Source organism: Mus caroli, chromosome 19, assembly GCF_900094665.2.
Source record: "Mus caroli chromosome 19, CAROLI_EIJ_v1.1, whole genome shotgun sequence".
In the NCBI taxonomy this organism is placed as follows: Eukaryota; Metazoa; Chordata; class Mammalia; order Rodentia; family Muridae; genus Mus; species Mus caroli.
Window position 1 is genome coordinate 53,066,431 of NC_034588.1, and position 27,845 is coordinate 53,094,275.

At 44.7% G+C, this 27,845-nt stretch overlaps 1 protein-coding gene across 3 annotated transcripts in view; it reads left to right on the forward strand.

Moving 5' to 3' along the window:
- The window catches only part of Nhlrc2 (NHL repeat containing 2), a 53,908-nt gene extending 45,830 nt beyond the window's left edge, over positions 1-8,078 (forward strand). For all 3 annotated transcript variants that reach the window (XM_021151653.2, XM_029472364.1, XM_021151654.2), the window contains one exon: positions 1,788-8,078. In XM_021151653.2, coding sequence (XP_021007312.1) covers positions 1,788-2,044 — 257 coding nt within the window. In that variant the 3' untranslated portion in view covers positions 2,045-8,078. The remainder of the gene's footprint in view (positions 1-1,787) is intronic.
- The last annotated feature ends 19,767 nt before the right edge of the window (positions 8,079-27,845 follow it).

The following is a 27,845-nucleotide window of genomic DNA, read 5'->3' on the forward strand; positions in this document are numbered from 1 at the left end:
AAGTAAAGGTCTGATGAGGAGAGATGGTGGAGCTTCCTGTTTAGTGTCTCTTTCTGACACTTCCTCCCCAGCCCTGTGTGCATGAGTCCTCCTCTCACTGTGGACAGTCGGGATATGTGCTCTGCTTGCTGCTGTTAGTGCTGTTAGACATGAGAACCGCCGTACCACAGTGGGAAGCAAGCAAGGCTAAAGTGTAGTGCTGGGGTCCAGAACTCTCAAAGCAGGACTTGGTGTCTCAGATGAGCTTCCTCTGTCCTGTCTCCCACGCTCTTTCCCACGCTGTCACTCAATCTTCCATTTCCTCAGTTCCTTCTCTCCCACACCCTCTCACAAACTTTTTTTTTTTTTTTTGTACATTACCCCAATCTTGGCCTCAGGCCTACTTACCTTCATACATTCTCAGGACAGAAGCTGCTGGTCTGTAACTGTCAGGGTGCCGTCCAGAACAAGGGGACCCTGTATGTGGACTTGCTAGTTACAGTTTGAACTGGCTCCAAGGATATTCCCTGAGCCTGTCCAGGCAAACCCAGGCACCCCCAAGCCCCTTTCTGGGCTCCAGAAGGTCCTAGACATATGAAAGCAGCCCCTTAGTTGAAGACCACATATTTAATATCTCTCTATGTAATTATAGGCCAGTATAATTTTTTTAAAATAAGATATTGACAACCTTTTTAACGCTGCATTCGTAACATCCAGATTGAGTGCTGAGTCATTGCCCTGCAAAGTGAGGAGGAGTTGAGGTGAAGGCCATTACTTAGATGTTCACTGTCTGTCTAGAATATCGGCTCTGTTTTTACTATCCAGGGCAAGTGAGGTTTTAGGCAGGGGTCATAGTAATTTAAAGATTCTAAAAGCATTACAGAACCCATGTCTACACTTAGGGACACTCTTTGGGGCTAGTTTTTTAGAAATAGTTAAAGTGCTTAGAGCTTGTGACTATTTTAAAGAGCTACTTCATAAGTCATACATGTGACAAGTATGAAAACATAAAGAAATAAACTAGTTGGTGAATAGCAGTTTGTTGTTGTCTTGCCTGGATTTAGAAATCACTGCGAATCACGTGACATTTGTATTCTCTAATGTAGTATTTTGTACTTCTTAGACAGGATCCCTGAAGGTCATGATCCCTTTGGTGAGAACTGGTCTCCTGTCACACGGGTCTTATGCGCATTTATTCAGCAGTAGACCTTCCTTTGAGCCAGGGGTGTGACGCCCTAAAGAGCCATGACTGTGATGCTCGGCTTCAGTTTAGTAGATTTCACAGAGGGCAGGAGCTGCAGTAATGAAGTGCAGAGGTCATCTGGGATGCTCTCTTCTCCCAGGCACTGTCAGAGCAGAGTGTGCACTCAGGCTCGCACCAAACGCTCGCTGATGTAGGCTCTTTCCCTTAGAAGTACCGAGTTTCCTACTTGTGTCTTTTCAATATATGTGTATGTATTATGCATGTGAGTGTGTCCACATGTGTGAGCACACATGTATATATACATGGACATTCACATGTTTGAGCATGCATGTGGTTAATGCCATGTGCTTTCTTTGATCTCTCTCCACCTAAAATACGGAGAAATGATGTCTCAGTAACCCCGAGCTCACTGCTCTGAATACTTTGACAGCTGTGGGGATTCCCTGTCCCAACTCCTGTGTGGGGATTTCAGATGGGTGTCACATAGACCCAGCACTTACATGAGTTTTAGGTGTCTGAATTCTTTCTCTCACACTTTGCCCATCGCTGTGCCTCGGCCTCTTGTATTTTTTTTATAGTCTTAATATTCTCTCCTGTTTTCTAGGCAATGAATGGCTTCTGCAAGAACAGATCCCATCTGGAGACATAGAGAATATTTCCAATCAACCGGCGATTTCCCTGCAGATTCCTACCCATTGCTTGTCACTGGAAGCTGTGGTGTCTGTCATCGTGTTTCTTTATTACTGCAGTGCAGACAGCAGCGCATGTATGATGAAGGGAGTCGTGTTCAGGCAGCCTTTGCAGATAACCAGCACCCAGCCAGCTTGTGCAGCTCCTGTAGAGCTCACATACGCATTCTAGAAGGCTGGCCAGCAGCCCTCAGCACAGGCCCTGTCCATCCTGCCATTCGTCGCTTAGGGAAAAAGCACTATAGTAACCCATTGCTCAGTTGTAACAACTGAGACCAAAATAAAGCTGTGCTCCTTATTAGTATTTTAATTCTAAACAAATTTCTTCATTTTAGCTGTGTGCCAGCCAAGTCATTGACCATCATTTAACCACGGCACTGTAAGCTTTGCTGTTATTTGTTTTAAAAGCGACAGTCCATGCTGTATCAGAGAGTATTATATTTGTAGTCAAAACTAATCATGCCAGATAGTTTAAATAACCTGCCTTTATCAGTAGTAGTTATCCATTCATGTGTAAATTTCCAGTAACTTGAGATGGGCCTACGCTGTGCACCTTTGTGTCAGGATACCTGCCATTTAGTGTCTAAGGTCTGCTTAAAGCCAGAGCAGAAAGCATTCATTGGCAGAAACTTAGAGAGCATGTGTTTGAGTAGTTACTTACCTCCTGTGATTTTTCTCACTTGAGGTATTTTTAAAAGAGAGCTTTAATCTATTTTTATTATAAATTATTTGTTTTAACATTCTATTATTAATGCCTTATAACTTTATATAAAAAAGAAAAATGTAGAATTTTTAAAGGCATGCAGACCTACCTTTAACTGTATTTAATGAGCATATTCCCAGCAGGCAATGCCTGGCTTCCCAGAGGCTGACCTGCGTGTGGGTGGAGACTGCTGTGTTGCTATGTGTGGTGGGTTATTGTAGTGGCTGGGCTGCATGTAATGAGCATCGTGCTAGTCTGGAGATTTACATGCAGTTTTAAGAGTTAAGTAACAGAATTGTTGGCTTTGAGATTTTTGTTACTGTTTTGGTTCCCATATTTAGAATTTAAATTATGATCATTAATTCTGATATTTTGAAAAATCACATGTAAACCTTCACTTTGCTATTTTCAGGGTATAGTTATACTAATACACTTTCATTTAAAATATTGGGGCTGAAACACGCAGTGATTTACTGATACTGTTTTGATATTTGTTTTCTTTAACCCATAAGAAACAGCACTGGAAGGGGCACTGGAGAGGTTTGGTTTTCATTGTTAACTTTAATTGTCATAGATGATCATCGTAACTGTTTAAGAGCCTTGCTTTTCTAAAACTGAGTGGACGTGTGTTTTACTGAGACTACAAGGTTTCAGAAGCATTATCTGAGCCCACCTATAAGTTTAATAAGCATTAAGCATAGTCTACCTAGTTATTAGTTAATTTTTGAAGTAGTTTTTGATAGGTAACATTTGCTTGTTTTATTGTTCAGTTAGCTAAAAAAAAAAAATCTGAAGTGAAAACTTGATGACTTCAATTATTAACTTAGAAATGCTGTTTCTCAGGAGCAGTGCAAACGTGAAAGGGAGGGATCTTGTTTAGAGTTGCATGTGGTTACCTCAGAAACCTTTGCGCCTAGAACCAGCCAAGGCAGCGAGCGGTTCTGCAGCTCCAGCCTGGAGCTGATGGTCTGTGGAGGGCCTCAGAGCGCTGCAGCCCTCGTTGATTTCTTGGATTCCTCATTTCCAGTTGGACAGGATGAGAATATTTTGGTCCAGTCATTTCCTGTTTGAGGACATAAACAGTTTCACTCTCTAAAACAGGGTAGATACAGTTTAGCTTGTGTGGAAATAAGTTTTCACTCTGAAAATACAAGCATGTATTCTGTAGTTTGATGTACCTTAAAAACCCCAAAATACTCTCTAACTCCCTTGATTTTCCCTTTGCCTGAGTAGGATCTTACTTGAGTCTTCAGTGACTGCAAGGATCTCAGTGGCTGCACAGTGGCTGCACACCCCCACCTGCCTCTCTGCACTGCTGGTCACATCAGAATGTAGGTGGGGATGGACGGAGAAGGTCCTCAGTGAGCAGAGTGCGAGCTTTCCTAGGGTCAGGACTGACACAGTGTCTGACAGGAGGAAACCTTAGTCACAACGCTCTGGAGCTGCAGCGTCTTCTGTCTTCTCTGAGAGCTTTGTAGTTGTTCTGAGACAACTCTGTCTGCCTTGGGGCTCACACCACTAAGATAGGTTATTTGGGCCTATGTTTTGCAGTGTGGGAAATCTAGAGGACTTAATGACAATGTGTAACCATCGTTTCTCCACATATGCGGAACTGACTGTCTTTCTCCATCCATGGAAAAGTCTTCAGCTTTTGCCTTTGCCTTTGGCTTGGCGATGTTTAAGAGCAAAGGTCAGAGTTGCTAACTCATTTGGAAGATGTTTCTTTGGCATGTGCAGAGGCCCTGGGTTCAGTCCTCAGGGGAAAATGAAATCACGAAAAGCTATGTTTTGTAGTGAACAGTAACATAAAGCCACATGCAGGGGCCGGGTCACCAAAGCTCTAAATGAGCAAGCCTGTGCAGTCTCACTGAAATTCTACCTCTGAGAGTACTCAATGGCCAGGACTTTAGAGAGTAATCTAATCTTCTCAAAGATACTAAAATAATCTGAATTGTAAGCACTAACTAACAATTTTTCTCAAGCCACTTCTATTACCAAAGATGGGGGTCTATTTAGAGTCCTTTCATTTACCAGTTTCCTTTAAAGTTGTAGTTGGTGAGGACAGGGATAATTATGATGTTTTATTGTTTAGCATGGTATAGTGGCAGGAGTATAGACTCGAGCAGTGTCTTGCCCTGCAGAGCTGGGCTGCTGGACCAAGCCTGGGCTTGCTGCCAGGCTTCAGTGAAATGCTCCCACGGCATTTAGCAGGGAGTAATTTATGAACTGCTACTTATCAGTTTAGTTCTAATAATGACAATAATTTATGACCACAGACATGGGCTTGACTTTTTTTTTTTTTTTTTTTTTTACAACTCCAGTTTCTAAAGCAAAATCTTTCTCCACCATTTGACATGTTAGCAGTCCCACTAGAATCTGGGCTCGAGAAGAAAAAGAACACTTTATGGTAGAATGTATTACCATTTCATAAACAATATTGTTTATAAAGAAGCACCTCTCTACTTTGTATTGAAGTATTTAAAAAGGCCTTCTGAAGCTTTAATGAATACGGCTTTTCCATAGAGGATCCAGACATAGCTGGAGACACACCACACTCTTAACAACTTGTACAAGAATCTTCAGATTATAACCTGCGTACCCTGGGGCGGCGCTCTCACCCTGGAGCGGTGCTCTCTGAATAACATTACAGACTAGGTGTGTATGTTCCAGAAAAGGAAGCTGCTTTGCCATGTTGGTTGTGAAGCTCCTGGGGTAGCGTCCAGTGCCTAGAACAGGACCTAGTATGTGGGTGCTGGCTGACTCAGATGTAGCTGTGAGCAGCAGAGCTTAACTGAGGCTCTCTACAGCGTGGAAAGTGGGGACCTACCCTCCGGCCTTCAGATGAGGGCAGAAGGAGGCTTACATTCACTGAGTTCTTGCTCCCTGCTGGGAGTTTCCCAAGTACTTTCTGTGTGCTGACCACATGCAATCCTCACAACAGCCTTTAGGATGGAGGACAGTCCCTCCTCCTTGAAGCCAGGGCTTGAACAGTTACATCAGCACTAAGAGTGTACACAGAGGAAGTGGACAGCTGTCTGCCCCACTGCCTACTCTGTCGCCTCTCAAACTTGCAAGGTCACATATTTCATTCCTTCATGTAGTAACTTATCAGTCCAGAGGATTCCAGGAGCCCTGGGAATGAGTGTTTGTGAAATTCATTTAAATTCATTAAAGTCATTCAACTTACATGACTTCTCATAGATTCTTATCATCTGGGCCTTGGAGTGGGATATATAATCATTGGTTCCCAGGGGATTTTCTGTGCCCTTAATTTCAGTGACTATCCACAGTTTCTCGGCAGGAGTATGTGTAGACATCCCAGTTAGCTCAACAGGACTGTCCCAGCAGCCAGTCCACCATAAAGAGCATGGCTGGTGCAGGCCTTGAGAAGTCTGCCCATGTCTGACATAGTGAGTTTTGTGAACCAAATGAGGTGTAGAGGAATAAAGTCCTCTGCCTTCCTGCAGCCTTAATGGTCTGCTGTGCAGGCTCCCTGGTGACTCAGGAGTTGTTCCTGAAATCAGCGTGGCAGTGTGAGACAAGATGTCCTGCGTGTGCCCGTGGTGGTTTCTAGGAGCATCCCAGGGCAGCGTCTGTCCATTGTGAAGTAGTGTGGTCATGAAGCAGTACTGTGGTTCATTGAGCAGCGCACTGCATGGGTCAGAAATGACAGAGTGACAGAGTCACATACCTTGAAGCAGACCTGCGTGATAATCACCAAGATTGCTTTTTCCACCCGTGTTTCAAAGCTGACATGAAGAATGAGCACTCACCTGAGTCACTGTTTTAACCTGGCTTAATAGAATTTCCTTTTTCCAGTTTCTTTGCAATAGGGTAATAGACAGAATGGTCATTAAAGTTAGAGGCTTGGTAATCAAGCGAGGTGGCATTCTGTGGCTAATCAACCTTGTCTCCTGCCTGTGCCGGCTTGTGTAGGCTGGTGCCTCGGCTCTCGGGTGGCCGCTATGAGCACACAGGCTGGCCCAGAATAGGACACAGCCCTGCCTGGAGGCTTTGCTAGGATAGCTTTCACCATAGCGTGGTGCTTTGGTTTAATCATTGTCAGAGGTCGGAGTTGAAAACTAAAACCCTAGACGATTGTGGAATGTGCGGCTAGGTGTAGTTACTCATTGTGTGATGTGTTCTTTCCTCCCCTTGCACGTCACTCCTGTGTGCCTGTGGACACTGCTCTCGACAGCCTCCCGACCCAAGGAAAGAACCGCAAGGACTTTCCAGTACACTTCCACCTGTGGCCGCCCTCAGCTGTGGGTTAGAAATAAACACTGGACCTACATACTAGAGTGTCTGGCCTGGCTCAGACGTGGGCGTGAGCAGTGTTGCTGTTTTAAAGTGAAATCTGAAGCTCTAGTAACTCTTGGTTGCTTGGTTTCAGCTTTCCACATGGAATAAATAAAACAAAATAAAACAAAAGGGAGGTGAGTTCCGCCCTCTGAGATACAGACTCTTTAAAGAGGATTTTTATTATTCTGTACCTAGTTTCATGAGAAAATATGTTGAGATAAATAAGATCAAACAATCAAATGATACCAGTGGGGATGAAAGCGCATACGTTCCTAGTGTAGCCATTGGGGTATCTTCTATTTTAAAGACTGCTTGTCTCTATTTTTAGTTCCACCAGAAACATAGTTGTTGGCACAGAGTTGGAAAGTATTGCCATTGCCTGCCTGTGATGTCATCATTGCAAGTTACCCTCAAAAACTAAGCCAGAGCCTCAACTCAGCCCGTGACCTCCGCCCTCAGCTACAGAGACCGCTGTAGTTCCTGTCGAGCCTTTGCTGAGGAGCTGGGCTTCCACAGGGACTCAAGTGGGGAACATGTTGCAGTGATCATTTTTCTAAAATTCCTAGTAATTTCACAGTGTTCTACAGCAGAGAACAGGACCCTGTGTGGCTGACTTCAGATTGGCCTCTCTTTGAAGTGGGGCTTCCTCACTGTCCACGGGCTGATGGTATAGCTTTAGGTCTCTCTGTAGGAGACGTCGTTACTGTCATTGCTTCACGCCTTAAGGAATCAAGACTTCCACTCCTTCAAGGTATGCTTCATGGATGATCACATTAGAGACTGTTGCCATCTTGTGTGGGTAAATGATGTCATTTGTGAGCCTAGAGGTGCTCTGCTGTGAGGATATCATGCCTAAACAATGCAGTGAAAATCCAGTATACAAGTTCAGATACTGGTATTTCTAGACATGGCTTAGTCCTGAAAGAATTTCCTTGCTATGCATTTTAAAGTGTTTGTAGATGGATTAATATATTTTTATGCAATGTATTTTACACTATTTTTCTAGACCAAACTCTTCAGTGGCTCCTTCAAGTGCATTATTGGGTGGCTAAGAGCTTGGCGGCTTCACTAACGCGAGGAGCGTGGAGCCGAGCGAGCGTCTGGGACGCGTGTGCGTTCCTCCTGTACTTGCAAACCTAAAGCTCTTCCAAAGCTTTGTACTTTTTTTCCATGAAACAGATTAAATATTTTTCTCTCCAAAGTTGTGTTTCTGTCTTGAATATGCTCTGTATTTTAAGTATATCACTGATTTTACTACTTGGAAACTTGTAAGCTGGGGCTGGAGAAATGGCTTAGTGGATAAAGCTTGGACTTTGGGTCTCTGCACCACATAACAACTGAGCTTGTGTGGGTGACCAGAAATTAGGATCTTCTCTTGGAGTTTTTAGTCTCATTTATCTGGGGGTTTAGAAATGGATTCAAATGGAAGCATTAGGACAATTTTATTAGCGGCTAAAGAGAAACCTCAAAGGGGGCAAGCTTTGAGCCTTAGCAGCTGCCTGGAGGAGGGGGAAGGACAGAAGGAGAAAGCCATGGATGCTTGCATGGAAGGCACGCACATGGAGGGGAGGAAGCAGTAGAGAAAGCAAGGAAGCCCAAGATGCTGAGGAAAGTGATAAGAAAAGCATCCCTAGAACGGAGAAGAAAAGGAAAAGCTGTTCTTGGGTAATTCAAAATAGCACCCAGATGCAGGTGCAGTAGGGGCAGGGATTCTGGGAAGTAAAAGGTGTAGCATCATATTAAAGATCTAATGATTCCATCCAGCTCTTCAGCATGTCTTAAGGTAAGCCACCTTCCTGGGCCTGGGAGTCAGAGTGACTGAAGCGGCCCACCTGAAACGTTAGGTCTATGAGTTTAGTGTCGCTGTCTTCAGACATACCAGAAGAGGGTATCAGACCCAGTTACAGACAGTTGAGAGCTACCATGTGCTTGCTGGAACTTGAATTAGTCAGAAGAACAATCGGTGCTCTTATCCTCTGATACACTCGGCTGCTCAGGAACCTATTTATAACAGAAAGGCTCATTACTTCAGCCAAGGTACACAGGGATACCCAGGCACGGCAACTGCATTTAAACACTGAGTGTCTGTTTCCACCCAAGTCTGAGGGGAAGTGCAGGGTCGTGCATCCCAAGGCCCTGTGGATGACACCAAGTCCTAGCCAAGTGCATGGGAACCAGTAGGTTCTCAGGCTCTCCAACTCTGTCCTGTCAACAGTGAAGTCTTGACCTGCCATCCTAGGGTGTCATCTCATTGCAGTGCAGATCACGGACAAAACTGGGTTCTTTTCTTTTTGAGACAGGTCTCTAGGTCTGACCTAGAACTCAATGGTCCTTCTGTCTCAGCCAGAATAATACAGTAGTCACTTGCAGAAACTGATTCAGTCCAATGTTTGTGTACATACACAAAAATGTTTTAGCACATAAAAAAACAAAACAAAAAACTAACAAATATTAACGGCCTAAATATTTGCCAGTAGTGAGATATTAAGGAGCAGGTCATCCATCGAGAAGACTAAACCAGTTGTGGCTAATATAATAACTATGGGTGTGTGCTTGTACTTAAACATCTTAAGACAACATCTTTCAGAACACATATCCTATTTTTACTTTTCAAAATTAAGCATGCATGCACATATGTGCATTTATAAACAGACTTTGATTTGCAGTTATAGAAGACTATAAAATTGTGCAAGTCAGAAGTCATAGCATACACCAGAATTCTATGATGATGAGAGACCAAGGCACAAGAACCATAAGATTAAGGCCAACCTTGGTTAAACAACTATTGGGGTTGGGGTTTTAGCTCAGTGGTAGAGCGCTTGCCTAGCAAGCGCACGGCCCTGGGTTTGGTCCTCAGCTCTGGGGAAAAAACAACAACAACAACAAAAAAGTAACTGGTTAAACAATTGTTGAAATTTTGTCTTTTACTGTTTACTGTACTGTTATTTGGTGGCCTCCAAGACCTGGAGTCTGCACTTAGATTCTGGGAACCTTCCCTGAGTTAATTCTGATTGGTAAATAAAGACATTAGCAGTCAGTAACTGAGGAGAAGAGACATAGACAGGGTTTAGGTTTCCTAGGCTAGAGGCCTTGAGGAAGAAGAGAGAGGCAGAGCAGCCATGGGACCGAGGAGCTCCAAGAGTGGCCATTGCCTCTGGGCCAAGAAAACACGCCCCAGAGGGTTGCCTAGTTGGAGCTAAGAGCAACCCAGAGGGAAGCATAGTAAGTCATAACTTGAGGTAGCAATGTGAAAGTGGATTCTAACAGCATGGAGGGTAGGCAGTTGCCCTCCCATTGCACTGCTTAAGGCATATTTAAAAATGGGAGGTTGAGTGTGCCTTTCACCTGGGAACAAAAATGGTCTAAGGTGGGGAGGAACCCCACATTTGGGATTTTTTAGAATTTTTTTTTTTTTATTACAAGTGATACCCTGCTTAAACAGTACACAGTCCAGGCAATCTGAACTACAAAGAACTCCGTAATGGACGGGAATTACAACTGTTCTGTGACCCTCCATTACCAGAGCAATGTGTTTGATATTGGGTGAGCATCTCTCTCTTCAGACACTATTTTTGTTAGTTTCATGGGACTTTGTCACTAGAAAATAAGCAACACAGCTACACTCTGCTGTCTAGGGGCAAAGTGAATCAAAGATAGCAAACCAAGTGGCATCCCCAGTGTCTGACTGTGGGACACATTACAGACTGGTTGGTGGACAAAGGAACAGTGAAATTTGTGACTGAAGTTTGGACTGTGTTCTTAGAGACTGCTGTTATTTACCCCACAGAAGCTGAAACCATACAAATCAGAACTGTCCAAAGCAAGGAAAACTAGAAAGGCATTAGGGCACAGCAAAGTACTGAGTGTGTGCAGAGGGACTGGCTTTCAAGCCCTGTGTATGTGTGTGGCTTTCAGCACAGAGTGAAGTGGGAGGCGCTGTTTCCCACAGTCACATGGTTCACCTTTGCTCCCACAAAAGAATCAGATGTAATGGAGGGACGGTGTGAAAACCAACCATGAGCAAGTGCTTGCTGTGGGGAGAAACAGCCTGGTAATGGATGCATGCAGAAAACCTGAAATGAGACTCAACCTACCTATGGCAATGCCATAGCCACGTCACAAAAGGATGGCCCTGAGCTGGTCTCTGTCTGTCTCCAGCAGCCAGCTTCCTGTCTGAACATCTGGGTCTATTACAGATTAGTGCTGTCCAGGATTACCTTACTATTAGACAAGAAAGAATGCTTAAGGCTCAAAACACTGAGTTTTCTGACAGGAAATGTTTTTGGCCTATTGTAGTTTGTCCAAGGATTTACCAAATTAGGTGGGAAGTGGAACTAGCCAATCTCATGGTCTGAACCATTAGAGCCGAATGCTTTGGAACACATAAGGACAAGAGTGTTTAGTTTAATCCCAAAAAATAGTTGGTTACTTATGCCTTAAGATTTCGTAAGATATACTTTTATTATATATGTGTATGTGTGGCACGGATGTGTGAGTGCATGCATGCTTGCACGTGTGAGGTGGTATGGAAATGTAGGTGCATGTGCTCATGGTGTGGGGGTTCATGTGTACACGTGACTGGGGCTTCCATGTACACCTGTGGAAGTGTATGTGTGTAGGTCAGGTTGACGTAGGTGTCTTTCTTAGTCACACTCCACTTTACAAGCAGAGTCTCACTGGGTGGCGAGTGGCACTTGGCATTGGCTAGTAGAGCTAAGCAGCCTGCTCTGGACAAAGCTTCTCTGTGTCCCAGGTGCTGGGATTACAGGCAGGCTACAACGGCCACGTGGCATTAGTGTGAGTGCTGGGATCAGAATGCCAGGCTTCCGCTTGCACGGGAAGTACTTTACCTACTGAGCCATCTCCAAAGCCATCACGCCATTTTTTATTTTTTAGAATGATACCCAAGTATTACTCTTAGAATTTTAATAGGACTCAGAATTATTTTTTAGTACGTTTTGTTAACAAAGTGAAGTCTTGTTAATAGAGGTAATTTTGTGTAATCCCAACCTCTAGGTATCTCAATTTATAACATGTATAATATACATGAATATATATTACCCAGTAAGAGACTTCAGCCAGAACGTCCTGGGGTGCTCTTCTCCCTTTATTTTGTTTGTGAATAATCTGTAAAATATTTGAAATATCTGTATGTATCAAAAACTTTAACAAGGGAAGTTTAAATTTTTACTGCAATGAAATGTTAAAAAAAAATGTGATTTCCAAAATATAGTGATATTATTTAACAGATTTGTGACCTCAATCCTAACAATTTACAAAGAACATGTGGCTCTTTATGTTTGTTTGTTGGCACAGGGAGCATCTATTCCTCTGTCATATTGCACACCAGTTGCTTGCCTGGTCAGTGGCTAAGGGGAAGAGTTTTCCAGACTCACAGAGTAACAGGCAACTAGCTGTCCAGGCTCCTCTGAAATCTGCCCTTGCCTATGTGAAACAGCGGCGGCAGCCAGTAACACGCCGAGGCCAGCTAATTACTTTCCAAGAGAGAACATGCCCCTTAGAACAAAGGGGTCGCTTTATGTCTGTTTTCAAATCAGTTTTAAAAAACTAAAACAAGGGAAAAGACGCCCCAGGGAGAGTCACTTCACTGTTCATCAAAGCACGCGAAGAGCTTGCAGTAATGTGCTCACCGAGCGTGTGCAGGTCCTAGGTTCAATCCCAGCACCACAAAACCAAGCAGACAAAGCTCGTCAGGGCCTACCTTTGTTCCTGTAGAGTTTAGGTTTGTAGTTTAAAGACATCTCCATGACTTAAAGCATGCTTCTATCTCTATTGTGATGAACACACAAATTACACGCATGGTGTAAGATTATCTTTCCATGTGTGTAACTGTATGTATGTATGCATAACTTGCATATACACACACACGTGTGTGTGTGTGTGTGTGTGTGAGCATTTGCAGTTCCTAGTTTCCTGTTTGTGCTGCCGTTCAAAATCAGTCAGACCAAGGGAGTCAGTTTAGTAAGCAGCCGACATCTAATCAAATGGCAAAAATCGATTTTAAAAGGACTGTGAGCTACTTTCACTTCAGTCTTGAGAGAAGCAAGCAGATCGCAATGCTGAGTGGTGTGTGTATGGCTTCTCCCCTTATTGAAGAATCTCCTGTCTGCTAAAGCAGAGGGGGGTCCCTGAGGAAGGCTGGGCTTCATAACCCCGCCAGCACGTGAGAAGCGCCTATCTCCCTAGTGTTTATGATCTGAATTTGAAAAGAATCACCCATTGAATAATTTCTCCCTGTGTAAATTGAAATTGTTCTATATTTAACGTTTCATCTTTAATGTCGTCTCAACCAAATCCCTTATTAGAATACACAAGATAAGAAGAATAAATATTTAGAGCGTAGTTTATCTCCCCATCCTGGAAATGGAAACACAATGGCTTAGTCATGTTCAGGAAGCTGACAGGACCTCGGAATCCCAAGTATTGCCAGGGGGCTGGATGCCGTGTCCTCCTGTCTTTAAGTGACACACCCACATCAGCCCTGCAGAAATTCAAAGGGGAAGATGCAGCCGTTTCTGTCTAGCCCCGGGGAAGAGCCAAGCCATGTCCTCATGGCCCCGAGCCTTCTTTGGCGTTCTTGCATGTCAGTATCACCAGCTTGCAGACACTCCTGGATGCTTTTGCTGTAGGCTAGGGTTGGATGTGAACAAGCATTTCTGAAGTTATTTAAGGAAATTAGCAAATGTGTCTGTCAGCGTCTACTCCAATGAGTGTGAACATAGGAACTAAGAGTCTGCTACTGTGAGGTTTGCCCTAGAAAGATAAGGGGTCTATCCTGGTATTAACAGGCTAGTCTAGAAACTTGTGGAAAGCACGACCAACTGTTTAACAAACCCGCCAGGAGACTATTTCTTGGTTCTAATCCGTGTGCTCACCCTGTATCAGAAGCATTCCATCAGTTTGTTGTTCAATGAACATGTGTGCTAGATCTTTATGGCCTTAGTTAGCCATGTGTTTAAGGTTGATCATTTTGGCACCTCTAATAGGAATTTCTGTAACCATGCAGCCGTAACCACTCCTTCCTTCAGTGACTCAGATGGCTATATTGGATGTTCCACATCAGGTGTGGCTACGAAGATGGGATTCTCACCCCCTGTTCCACGTAAAAAGCTCGTTCCCAAAGAGGCCCAGACCATGAGCCTTCTCATTCCATACACATCTACAGAAGTTTATCCATTTTATATGGAATAAAATTGGCAGCATTACCACATGCTTTTGATGACACACGTGCACGCCACCCCATGTGTACACACCCCAGGATCATGCTTCACACATAATCATCCCACGTGACCCTCACACAGCAGGTTCACAGTTTAGGATACACTCTTGGTGCTGCGTGTTTAAGGGGTTCAATAGTGTTCTGTCTTCCGTTACAGTTACACAGAATTTCACTGCCCTAAAGTCACTGTGCTACACACTTAGTCACCTTTCCGTCCCTGCTAATCCCTGAAACTGACAACAGATCTTTGCACCGTGTCCAGGTTTTTGTCTGTATGCTTGTTCCAGAATGCTAAACAGAATTACAGTCCAGAGCAGTTTTGGATTGGCTTCCTGAACATAGTAACATCCAATCAAGCTCCCTCCAAGGGTTTTTTTCATGGCTTTGGCTCATCTGACTACTACAGTGGCTCACAGTTCAGATATTCACTCACCTCTCTTGGCATGAAACTCTTTCCTTGAGAACTGGACCCATTTTCTGAGTGTGGTCTTTCTGAAGCAGACCTCCTTTTCACCAGTGAGGGTGTCCACCATTTGGCCACACTTGCCAATGAGCTAGCCTTCACAACAGGTAGCTGCGGGCCAGATGAGAAATAGCGGTTTCCCTTCCATGGAGAGTTGGGAACGACACACTCTGCTTTCAGAGGCAGCAGGATAGAATGGAGTCTGCCCCATTGGACTGTAGGATGAAGGGCAGAGCGGACTGACTTTTTAACTAAACCTTAAAGAATTTTTAAAATACGTTTGCTATGAGGCAGGTAGATCTCTGCGTTCAAGGCCAACCTGCTCTACCTTGTGAATTCCTGGCCTGCCAGGGCTGCAGAGGAAGACCTCATCTCAAAGGGGAAAAGAATGTTATGGTTTGAAATGTTCCACCAAAGCCTCATGCAAATCCCTAGTGCTGGGTGTGGTATTGCTCCAGCTGAAGCAAGAAGATTTCAGTGGGTTCAAGGCCAGACTGCACTACTTAGAGCTTGTGAGTCCAGCCTGGGGTATATAATGAAAAACTCTTGTCTCACAAAACCAAGCATCACCCAAAAATTTTAGAGGTGTCTCAGTACCAACATGGTTACTACTTTAACATGGTTGTGAGTGCCCGTTTCTTGTGTGAGATGCCTGTGACGTTTGTGTAAGATCTGAATTCTATTTCCAGCCCAGAGAGAGGTTGGAGCTTGATTAAGCATGCTGAATTCATGTATTAATTCTAGCGGTTACTTTTGGTGTTTTGTCTTGGTGTGTTCTACCATCCGCAGAGAAATGTTTATTTCTTTCCAGTTTGGATGCTTTTTATTTCTTTTTCATGCCTATTTGCTCAGGCTGGCATGCTCCATTCTGTGCTGAATAGAATTGCTTTTAGAGAAAAAACAATGTCTTTCATTGTTGAACATAATGTTAGCTATAAATATCATGCAAGTCATTTATCGTATTGGGATATATGCCTTCTATACCAAATTTGTTAATTGTTTTTATCTTGAAAAGATGTTGGAATTTTTTTTTATAGTACCTAAGTCTCCATTGGCAAATACATGCGTTTAAAATGCTATGTGTTTGTACGAGGACATAGTATTTGACTTTCGAAAAGAAGGAAATGCTGACCAAATGAAATATGCCAGATGCAGAAAAGTAAAGGCTGTGTGGTCTTACTCATGTGAGACGCAGAAAAGTAAGGGCTGAGCGGTCTTACGTATGTGGCGGCTAAAATATCCAAGGTTAAGCTTGCCAGAGCACAGAGCCCGGGGTTTGATTTTTAGTCCCAAGAAGAGGAGGAGTCGTTGGCAAAGACATTGATACATGAGTAGAATGGTAGGCACCATGTTCTAGGGGGGGGGAGGAGGTGATGGAGAGTTGTCCAGGGCCGCAAAATCCCACAATGATAAGTGAGTTGGTTATGGAAACCTAATGAATAACATATCACTGCACCACCCACTTGAAATTGGCAAGAAAATAGATTCTAAGTTCTTGCGCGCATCTGACTCGACCAGCAAGAACGACGCTGCAACAGGATCCTTCTGCACACGTTTATTGAAAGAGCTTGATTGTAGAGGCGAAGAAACCCCGAGCCCAGAACTGGTGCTGCTTATATAGGCCTAGGAGAGGCGTGTCTCACACCCGGATTGGTTATGCACTATGCCTCAGTTGCATGTTCCTCATCTGATTGGCTACTCTCTCTCAGTATCTCACAGTACCTCATTAACATACCTCATTTGCATGTCTCACATCTGATTGGTTATTCTCTTAGTACTTTGCAGAGCCTCATTATCATGCCTGGGCCATGCAGTGTTTTGGCGAAAAACTTGACTGCATAAGTAAGCATTTTTCGTTTGCCCAAACTTATGTGTGGTGGCCAGCAGTAGCCTGCGCCACTCTGCAACGGCACATGTGGCTTCCCACACTAAGTGTCCTCACCACCAACATAGAAAAAATAGTGATCGTGCTCATTAGCTTGGCTGTGGCGATCCCTTCACAGTGTCTGTGTATATCAAATAGATTCCAATACTGATGGTGAATTGTCAAGTTGGCACAGTATAGAATTAACTGGGGGCTTGGCGGGGGAGGGGGTTTCCTGAGGGGTTGTCTAGAGCACGTCAGCCTGTGGTGGGGATGTCTGTAGAGTTTATTATGCTAACTGAGGTGGGAAGTTGGAGGATCCCACCGTGGGAGGTACCATTCCCCAGCAAGGGGCTCCTGAACTGTGTGAGTGTAGACAGCAAGCTGAGCACCAGCATGCACTAACTTATGTGCCTCTGACACTTGAATCTGGATGTGGTGTGACAAGCTGTGACAAGCCGTGATAAGCTTCTTCTACCTCTGTGAGTTCCCGAAAATCGATGGGGCAGTGGCCTGTGAGACGGAATTAGTATAAATACTTTCTTCCCTCCATCCCCCCCACCAGGGTATTTTATCGTCGCAATGGGAAGAAAAACCTAAGATGCATACCTTAAATATCCAAGATAATAAAGGCATTTAAGTTCAATGTAAAGTAAAATTTTATTCAATAAAAAGGCAAAGGATGCTTTTCAGATGTTTATGTACTTAACAGATTTATTTATTTTATTCCTTGTTTTCTGGCAAATTTCCAGTGCTAGCCAAGCTTGTCCAGCAAATAAGGTTAATTTATTAATCCCTTAGGATTAAAGATTAAAACAACCAGATTAAAGATTAAAGCAAGAGAGGTGCTGAGGTGGTGGGGAGAATCAGGAAGAAGGTAGGAGGAGGCAAGAAGGCTTGAATACAATCAAAATGCATTTATGAAACTCTCATAAAATTAATAATTGTCTAAAGATTGCAACAATGACGTCAAATTACTCTCTGTTGTACCATGACTTTCTCTGACCTCCAGCATTGTCAAATGTGGGCACAGTCTAATCCTCACCAGGGGAAGAACAAATACATTCTTATATACCTAATTAGTTTGTTGAGACTTTTCATTTCGAAAGCATGTTGAGTTTTCTTAAGTAACCTAAAGGCCCATGCTCAAACACGTGGATGAACAATGCACTGTGTTCATGGATGGGAATACAGGGCAAAGAAAGGGCTGGCGAGAATGTTCAACCCACTCCTCCCCAGACCTGTCTGCCATTTAAGATTCTCATCCAGCCTTGGGCCCTCAAAGACAAATATTTGCCTTAATAGAGTTTATTGTCCTGAAGGCTGGGGACATCTTTACAGCTCTTGTTTTGGTGGCCCCAGCTGCCATTTGTTTTATGGAAGGAAGTATGACAATGGTGTCCACTTCGGGAAATTCCTGATTTTATTTACTGTAGGGCAAGGAGTGGACACAGACAGTGGTAAATACAGGAGGGGCCTGAGTACACTCTGTTGCCCAGTGCACACTCAGTTAGCTTGTATTTAAAAGCGCTCTTGGCGTTTCTCTATCTCCGTGGAAGCACCAGCCACTTTCTCAAAGGCTCAGACGCTCACCTGAACCACGAGGAGCAGGGGCTGACTTCAACATGGGATTTTTGGCATCAGAGTTTATACCTAGTCACACACATCCAGCACTGTGATGCGGCTTATGTTTTGAGAAGACTTCACAATGAACTTTCAAGAAAGTTTCAGCTTTCAAGAAAGGAGCGAAATGATGGCCTTGCTCCAAGTCCTGGTGGTGCTCTGGACACCCAGTTCATTCAGTTACCCCTGAATACCTACTGCCCTGTTCCTGCCCCATCAGTGCTCAGGGAGCTGGATTCTGTGGGTGACAGAACAATGGTCGTCTTTCAAGGATGTCCTCAGCCTGATGTTCTGAGGCCTACTAATACATTATTGTTCATAATGACAGTGTTTGGCAGGTATGGTTAAATAACTTGAGGTCGGGGAGATGATCCTAGATATCACGGCTCCTTGAAAGAATTGGAGCCACAGAAGCAGAGGTTGGTATGAAGCTGATGCTAGAAGGAGACCTCAAGCCACGGGATGGGAAGCTGGAAAAGACCAGGAAGCCTGTGGCAGGCTCGTGACTGCTGACATCTCGATGTTGGTTCCCTCGGGACCATTTGGACTTGTGCGCTCTATAACTAAGAATAAATATGTGTTGTTCTGAATCACTATTTCATGACCATTTGTCATAATGGCGTGGAAAACTAATAAAAATGAGATGTTCTGGCTTATGAAAGGAAGGGAGGGCTGGGTATGGCATGCCTGTGATCTGTCCAGCTCTGGGAGGTTGAGGCAGGAGAATCACAGGTTTGAGGAGTGCCTGAACTACATAATGACACTTTGAAATAACTCGCTCCAGAACAAGGGGTGGGGGAAGAAAAGGGGGAGAGAGAGAGAGGAAGAGAGAGAGAGAGAGAGAGAGAGAGAGATGAAAGAAGCCAGTTGGAAGAGACTTCCTCCACCCTCCACCAAGACTACATGTGAGAGACAGACTATGTAGAAAAAACTCTCCCTAAAATGCAAAAGCAATATACAGATATTGGAAAGGGTAGGCAGGAACTATATAAAGGATTCATTAGGCGCCTCACTATCACCCAGAGGATCAAGCCTCATTCCCTGGTCCATGTCCACCCTCAGAAGCCCTTAATCCGCTGCCTTTATTTCTACTCTGCCCAGATGTCCCTGTATTCTCTTTCTACTATGGCCCAAGAACACAGCAATCTGAGGGGCCCTTCAGACTGATCCACACCAATAACAGAGGGAGGGAAAGAGAGGCAGGCCTCAGAGCCCCACTCTCCTCAGCCAGCTAAGATGTGTGGTGTCCCTCAGTGCCAAACTATTATAACAAGGCTGCTCTCCTGGAGAAGGCTGCCAATGTGAGCGTTTAAGAGCCAGGCAAGTGCTTTGTGGGCCAGCGCTGGGCCTGGGCAGAGCTGGGCCTTTAGTCACTGATGTCTAAACTCAGTGTTTTCTATACCAACACTTCCATTGACCCTTCACCAGCATAATAAGATGCCACCGTGAACTGTCGTCTTGGCCTCTGCTTGGAAGAAATGATAGACAAGCAAAGCCTTCTTTCTTAAAACTCTGCCCTTTGTGCAGAGAGTAAGCCTAAGAAAGATTCAAAGACGAGGATTGCTCATTTTGCAGGAAGCAAGGCCATCACCTTGTGCAGATGTCGCTAGTGCTGGTGAGAAGACAGGCGGAAGACAGCTGTGAGGAGTGAACTGTGAGCCAACTGCAGTCTCTGTGTTGATTCTCCTGGTTTGCTACCATGCTCACATTCTACAGATAGTTGAAAATATTGTCTGTACCTTGACAAGCAAGCAATCAGACCAGACCCACTGCTCAATACCTGACCCATCATCTTCTAACTGCAAAAGGGCAGCTTCAGCATCTAACAACAAGCAGAGAGCAGCACTCAGTTCACAAGCTCTTCTTTCTGGAGCAGAGTGGACATAGCTTTCGGGTGGAGCGAATGCACACTCTGGTATAGGAGAAACTCAGACCATGGAGTCACAGTAGCATGTGCTGCCTCTGAGGGGCAGCTGGCCCTGCTTGCAGCATGGATGCAAAGATCTGCCATTTGTAACTAATTATGGACAGAACGCCTCCTAAAAGATGGTCCACTGTTCCAGTCAACACTAACTTTTGGAAGCCATTAGTGAATTATGAGAAGCTTCAGAAAGTGTTGTTAATTCATTAAGTGCCCCCTGCCCCATACCTGATTAACCTCAGTACTCATCAGCTTGATGGGGCAATGAATGACACATACCAAAGATGTGCAAGCTGGTGACTGGCCTGTTGTGTCACTCCAGAGGTCATATTAGGGGCCTTTCCCATGGATGTGAACACTTAAGAGGAAATCCTAGCTTGCCTTGAGCCTCTCTGCAAGATAGGTGTTCCTAGATGGGTCCCACGCCACCATCTGAAGATTTTATTAACTCCAAAGTGGGAAAGTACAACTCTGAGGGCTGGTCAGTGGTACCAAGGACTCAGAAAACAGGGGGTTCAAGTTAGAAACATCACACCTTAGGGGAAAATATACCCACAAGCCACAGAGACTTTTATAGTCTGAATACATGACCTGGTTTTTTTTTTTTGTTTGTTTGTTTGGTTGGTTTTGGTTTTGGTTGTTGTTGTTGTTGCTGCTATTGTTGCTGCTGCTGCTGCTGTTGCTGTTGTTGCTGCTGCTATGGTTGCTACTATTGTTGATGCTGCTGCTGTTGTTGTTGTTGCTGCTGCTGTTGTTGATATTGTTGTTGCTGTTGTTCCTGCTGCTGCTGCTGCTGTTGCTGTTGTTGTTGCTGCTATGGTTGTTACTGTTGTTGCTGCTACTGTTGTTGTTGTTGTTGATATTGTTGTTGCTGCTGCTGTTGTTGCTGCTGTTACTGCTGTTGCTGCTGCTGCTGCTGCTGCTGTTGCTGTTGTTGTTGCTGCTATGGTTGCTACTATTGTTGTTGTTGCTGTTGTTCCTGCTGCTGCTGTTGTTACTGTTGCTCCTACTGCTGCTGTTGTTGCTGTAGTTGTTCCTGCTGCTGCTGTTGTTACTGTTGCTCCTACTGCTGCTGTTGTTGCTGTAGTTGATGTTGCTGCTGTTATTGTTCCTGCTGTTGTTGCTGTTATTGCTGTTGCTACTGCTGCTGCTGTTGTTGCTGCTGCTGCTGTTGTTCCTGCTGCTGTTGGTGTTGATGTTGCTGTTGTTATTGTTCCTGCTGTTGTTGCTGTTGCTGCTGCTGCTGGTGTTGGTGTTGCTTCTGTTGTTGAGCCATAGTCTGGAATTCATTGTGTAGATCTGACTATGCCTAAACTTACAGTGACCTCAGGTCTGCTGGGGCAGCAAGGTTACAGGTTTGAGCCACCTGGTTTAACATTCACATGTTAAGTCCCCAGTGCAGTTGTACTAAGAGTTAGAGGCTTTGGAAAGAGATTAAGTCTTGGGGATTTCATCTTCACAAATGGAATTAGGGCTTGTGTAAAGAGGTTTGGAAAGTCCCCTCTCCCCTTCTGCCATGCCAGGCACCTCACAAAACATCTTAGAGTCTTTAGAATTGTGAGCAATGCATTTCTACCATTTCTAAGTAACCCAGTCTGGGGTGTTTTTCTTCCCTGGCAGCAACAGCAGCCGGGCTTTCTCCATTTCTCCTAAAGTATCTGAAAGGCTGTTCAGAAACTTCAGGGCAATTTTCTCACCCTGCACAGCTCAGGAACTGTGGGGAATGATGTCGTTTCATCTGCTGTTTACAGTCTTAAGACTGATAAAATGTGCTTGTGCCCATAACAAAATGCCCTTGCTTCCCAGGAGAGTCAGCCTGGTATTTACTTAAGGTTTAGAACTGGCACAGCAGGAGGCATCCTGTCACCTGGTTTTCTCCTAGGAAAATTGGTATAGAGCACGGAGACCTTTTCAGATTCTCACACTGGCCCTGATGAGTCAGTCCCTGCCCTTTCTCAGAAATCCCTGGGTAGCAGCTCCTGTTCTTCGTCTCCAGCCCAGCCCTGTTGTAAAGGGGCACCGTGAGCTCCACTGTCTTTGCAGCATCCACATAAGCAAAAGCTGTCATCATTTTGACTACCAAGGAGGAAACTGAATCCAAGAGGGGGCAAGGGCATGCCCAGAGTCACCTTGTCGCCAATCCTGCAGTGGCTATTGCTTCATCGTGGATGACCAAACCCTTTTAGTGAAGTATTATCAATACAGAGTCTAGTCTGCCTTTTTAAAGATAGAAATAGACTATAAAAAGACCATAAGAGACAGCATCAAAATTACATAAGAGGCTAACTCAAAACATTTCAGTCCATAAAAGGACAAATGACACATTAATTACAAGTTATTTTTCCATGTAAGCTCCAGGTCTCTCCCTTTCCCTAACAATTCTTTATTGATTGCTAGAGGCTGAACTTAATGACAGTGTGTTTCCTTCAAAGCATCTCTAAAAGGAGTTTCTTGGTGTCCTCCATCCTCTCTGGCTCTTACTGGCTCTCTGCCTCCTCTTCTGCGTGGTTCCCTGAGCCCCGAGGGGAGGACTTTGCTAGAGACATCCTATTTAGGGCTGAGTGCACCAAGGTCTCTCTTTCTGCATAATGTCTGAGAGTCTCTGTATATGCATGCTGCCATCTGCTGCAGGAGGAAGCGCCTCGGATACTGATCTGTGAGTACATCAGGCTGATGATTCAGCTCTTACAAGCACTGGCTCTTGCAGACACTCCCACGTTGACTCTCCGCATTCAGTGGGGTGGTTTATAATGACCTATGACCTCCAGCTCCAGGGACCCACCGTCCTATTTGGCCTCCTCGGGCAATTGCATTTGTGTGCACATACCCACCCATAGATAGGCACATATGCACAATTAAAAATAAAACAATATTCATTTTAAAACAGGCTTTCAGAAGTAGAATCCCAACAGAGTTAGAAGACATATCCAGCTCTTAAAGTCACCAACTGTCCCTGCCTAAGAAACAAACATCAGACTCGCAAACAAGCCAGCCGTCTTCAACGTCTGCGGCCAGCAATTATTTCTGTTTGTCATCCAAATGGATCCTTTCTTTGATGTCCCTTTCTTTCACAGGTGCACGTACAACATAACTTAATTTGAGGCCTCATCTGCCTGGTTGTTCAAACTAACTTCAGCAACACCGTTTCCGTCTGCATTGGGATTAGGCAATTGAAAGGTGCTCAGGTTGTGTGTGTTGTGGATTTGGCAACATTGTATCTGAAAACTGGCCTCTGCCACAGCCTTGTTACAATTACTGGGAGTTGAAAGGGCAGGGCTGCTTTCTCATTTGGAGGAGGCAGGCTGGCTTTCCCGAGGCTTTTGCCAGGCAGAGCTCTCATTTAGCCTGGCTTTGAGAAGGTCGCTGGAGAACCATAGGAAGCAAACACATCATTTGGGTAGCTCAGGGGTTCGTCAAATTTGCTTGCTGACAGACTTTTCAACCAGGGCTTAGAGGTGGGAGAAATGGGCACGAGGAAGAGGGAGGCGCAGCTTAAGCCAGGAAGAGTTTGAAACCTTATTTATTCCAGGAGGTGGGGTCCTGGGAGAACTGAGAAAGAAGCAAGGCTTAGATGTTCTAGGGGCTCTGAAGCCTAAGGCCCAGGACTCCCAGGCCTGTCAGATGGCCCAAGGGAAGCACACAGGGCCTACCTCCAAATGCTGGGCAGTGCAGAGCCATGGCATGTACCCTGGACGGAGCTAAAGGAAAGCTCAGGACAAAAACAGTTCAGAGGGCTGAGTTCAAGGCCAGGGAGCAGTGAGGAGATCCTGGGCACACGAAACCTCCTCCAGGGAGCCCATCCACAGAGCCCAGAGGATTTCCCCCTTCTTTTTTACTGAGATATAAATCCAAATGGTTTCACAAAGCAGTGTGAGTGTGTGTGTGTGTGTGTGTGTGTGTGTGTGTCGCATTTGTGTGTTGGCGAGGAATCTACCTTGGGCATTGCTCCTGAGAAGCAGTCAGTCCACCATGCTTATTTGAGGCAGAGCACCGCATGAGCTTGGAACTCACCAAGAAAGCCAGGCTGGCTGACAAAGGAGCCCCAGAGAGCCACCCGTCTTTGCTGCCTCAGCCCTCAAATTACAAGTTCACGCCCCCACACCCACCCTCACCCCCGCTGCTGCACTTAGCTCTTTTATGTGGGATTTGGGGCTTGAACTCAGGTTCTCCGGCACACAGATACACAGCAAGCATTTTATGGACCAGGTTTTCTTCTTAGCCCACATAACGTTTGTTTTTTTACGCCAAAGAATCCATAAAGCCTCTGACGTCATGGTAGAATTACTGCAGGTTACCATCAAAGAAACCTATGTATTTTCAAAGCAGTGGCCTTCAATATCCCACAGTCAGAGCAATGTTCTGGTTGCTTCGATAAGGCTAAGAGAATTAAAACCTCCCAGAGAGACAGCACCCAGACTCTTTACCGTGCACACAGCTCACAGTTTCTTTCTTTCTCTTCTCTTTTCTCTGTTTTTTTTTTTTCTTTCTTTCTCTTTTTCTGGAATCCTCTCCAGTATCACTAGCCAAGGCAAGGTTTGCAAAGTGGGAGCTTTATGAAAGTCACAAAATCACTTGCTTCTTGATTTTCTCTCTTTGTTCCTTTCAGTTAAGTCAATTTCCCACTTCAAGGAAAACTTTGACAACCTCTCATAAGCACACATATTCTGTGACAGGTCTATGATTATAGTTAAGCAGTCTTGTCAGGAGACACACACTCCAGCCTTTTTCTTTCCCTTGATTCTGAAGAGGGCCACAAACTCCCGGATATTCTAATAAGCACTTTCTACACCTCAGGAAAGGGGAAAAGGAAAAGTTGGTGCCTTTAAAGGGGTTTGCAGGGAAGAAAATGAAAAAAAAATTCATATATATGCACACACCAAGTTAAGCCACACAAATTTAATTTCCCAGAGAAATCAAAGCAGAGAGAGAGCCACTGGTCTAGTCAGTCAGGTGGAGAGATGACATGGGGCAGAGGTGAAGGTTTAGCGGGCCACAGGTACCTAAAGTATAGGCTTCATTGTGGAATCTCTGGAGCATAGCATCTATGCACGCAACAGGGAAGTTGATTTCCTCTGCCTTTAAAGGAGACCCTAGTAAGAATCAGCCATTTCTGTGAGTGGCAGGACAACAAACAAATCATGTATAATTTCTTTCCGGAAGTGGGCGGGCCCAGGCTTCGTCATCACCTAGCTCCGTGGGTATAGGGAGTGCTTCTCCATCGAGCTGGTACTGTACTCTACACGGGATCTAGTGCTTGTCTGGCTTGCAGACTTGGTTCTCATGCTTCATGGGCCAATAACCCATTGGGGGCCTCCGCTCCCTCACAGGGAAAACAAGCGCCTTGTCACAGAGCAGGTTGTTCCCAGCCTCTCCCACATAGGGATGGTACCATTATACTACCTGGCCCACTCCGGATGCAGACTGGAGAATACCATCCACTGGGTGATGAAGGAAGGCGCTGGCCAACTGTTATCTCACAACTTCCTAACTTTATTTTCACATAAAACCAATCAAGGCGTGCATTTGGACCAATGCCTTGGGGTTTCCTATGGGGAAACCTAGAGTCACTCACCTTGTGTCTATTGACGATTCGATTTGTAGAATAAACTTCAGGCCCAAGAGGCTCGTTTCAAAGGAGGAAACTCCCCTAGTCAGCAGGAGCACACTCCTGTCCTTATTCCCAGAAAAGAGTTCGTTGCCTAATTCCAAGGACTCCGAGTCTTTCAGTTCCATAAGTGTCTGGTATACCAGTGAGGCTCAACGTGTGTTTGATTGGGCAACACAGTTCTCTTGAAGGAAAATGTTTCTTCATAACAGATCTAGACTAAACTTTCCTATTATACCTGGGGGTACATATAATGTACTTTTAAAAACGACTTTGACAATTCTAAGTAAGACCCCAGAAAGGCAAAGTCTTTGAAAAGCATCTGTGATAGCAATAAGGCTACCATGGAGTCCACACAGGTAAGGCTAGCAAGATGGAGGAAGTCCCAAGTGGCTGCAGAACATTCATTGAAAGCTCCCGACTCTACTGAAGTTTGTCCATGATTGCATGGGGCTGTTTGTCTCCAAACACAGAAGGAGAAAAGAAGTGTTTTCACTAAAGAAAAGTGTTCTCTTTGTGTTTCTTTCTCAAGTGTTGGGGAAAAGCAAACAAGGGGTTCCTTTATCAATAAGACAGAACTGCAATGACCTTAGACTCCAGGGTGTGAGCCCTAGCCCTTGAGCTCTGGGCTAGCAGAGCATCTGCCAGGACAAGGAACAGTGAGAAGGAAAGAGCCCTCTGACTCTGCCCATCTCCCTGAGCCTTTCCTCCAGCACTCACCTGAGGTCCCAGTGGGAAGGGGGCCTAAGCATGTTTCTAGTGCCATCCCCCGCACGGCATTCATGGCCTCCCACTTAGCTCAGTGTGCAGTGCTCCTCCTCCTCCCAAAGCTCCATCCATATTCAGCATCCCATGGAAATCTGTGCTTCAAGTGACTGATGAGGATATAGCCACCATATGGCTGTACTGTACTGAATGGGTGCACTGGCACGGGAGCCTCAATCCGTCTGAGGTATTGAATAAAGCCATGGATACAATCTGAATTCAAAAGCCCTGCCTGTGTGTGGCCCATCACCCAGTTCTCCCTAAATAACATCCAGGACATAAGAACTAAAAAAGGGAATAGAATATTTTAAGTTAGAGTTATTTAAAAAATTCAGGATGTCCAGTTGCTGAATATATAGTTCACCAACTTTTCAAATTATATAGGTCAGTAGATAGCCCATGCTTATAGAACTGCCTGTGTTCTCCCTCTGCCAACTGTGAGTTTTCTAGTTCTTCAGTGGGGGAAGAACTGTGTAGTTTTGCTCAATGAGAAGCTACTGCTTTGAAGGGGGTGAGGTTGAGACAATTTATTTGCATACATGCATTGGCTCTCTGATTAGACTATCATTTCTCTGCGTCCTTTAGAGATACTGTCACACATAGTGGTGTCTCTATAGCTGTCTGCTCCATGAGTATGGGATGGAAGGGTAAGGGTGATATCCTGTTTTCCTTTCTGTGGCTGAGATAAAACATGACTAAAAGCAATTTGACAAGGAAAGGGTTTATTAAGCTTATGGTTGCAGCTAACAGTCCTCCATGATGGGGGAGTCAAGGCAAGAACTTGAAGCAGCTAGTCACATCCACAGGAAATAACAGAGAGAACAAACGCATAGATGTCTACTTGTGCTCAGCCTTAACTCTACACTTACACAGCCTAGGATCCCTGCCTAGGGAATGGTGCCACCTATAGTGGGCTAGGTCTTCTCACTTCAATTAATATAATCAAGACAATTCCCCAGAGACAACATCCACAGACCAACCTAATCTTGACAATCCCTCATCAAACTCTCTTCCCAAGAGGTTTTACATTGTATCTTACTGATAACTAAAACTCATTGTCACAGATTTGCGATTGGATGGATGGGTAGGGAGGATGAGAGGATGAGTGACTAGTTGGATAGTTACACCCTACCAGAACCTACAACTTAAACTACAGGTAATGTAAGGTCGAGATGTGTAAGACACTTAAACCTATGGAGAAGACAGCGGAGAGGGAAGTCAAAAGAAACGGGCCAGGGCCCTTCATATATTTGTTTAGTGTGGGGCAGCAGGGCGGGGAAGGAGCTGGAGAGAATCTTCGTGTTTAGGCTTTTCAGTCTGCCGAAGGATTGTGTTGGGATTATCTCTCATGTCCCTTCCATCCAACAACACACTGGATCAAAATTATCAATTCTCCAGTGAATATACTCTCCCGGAGGAAATTCTTGCCTTTTCAGAAGCTCTGCAAATGTGAGCACGCATCCTTTGCCATGGCACTGAATCTGAAG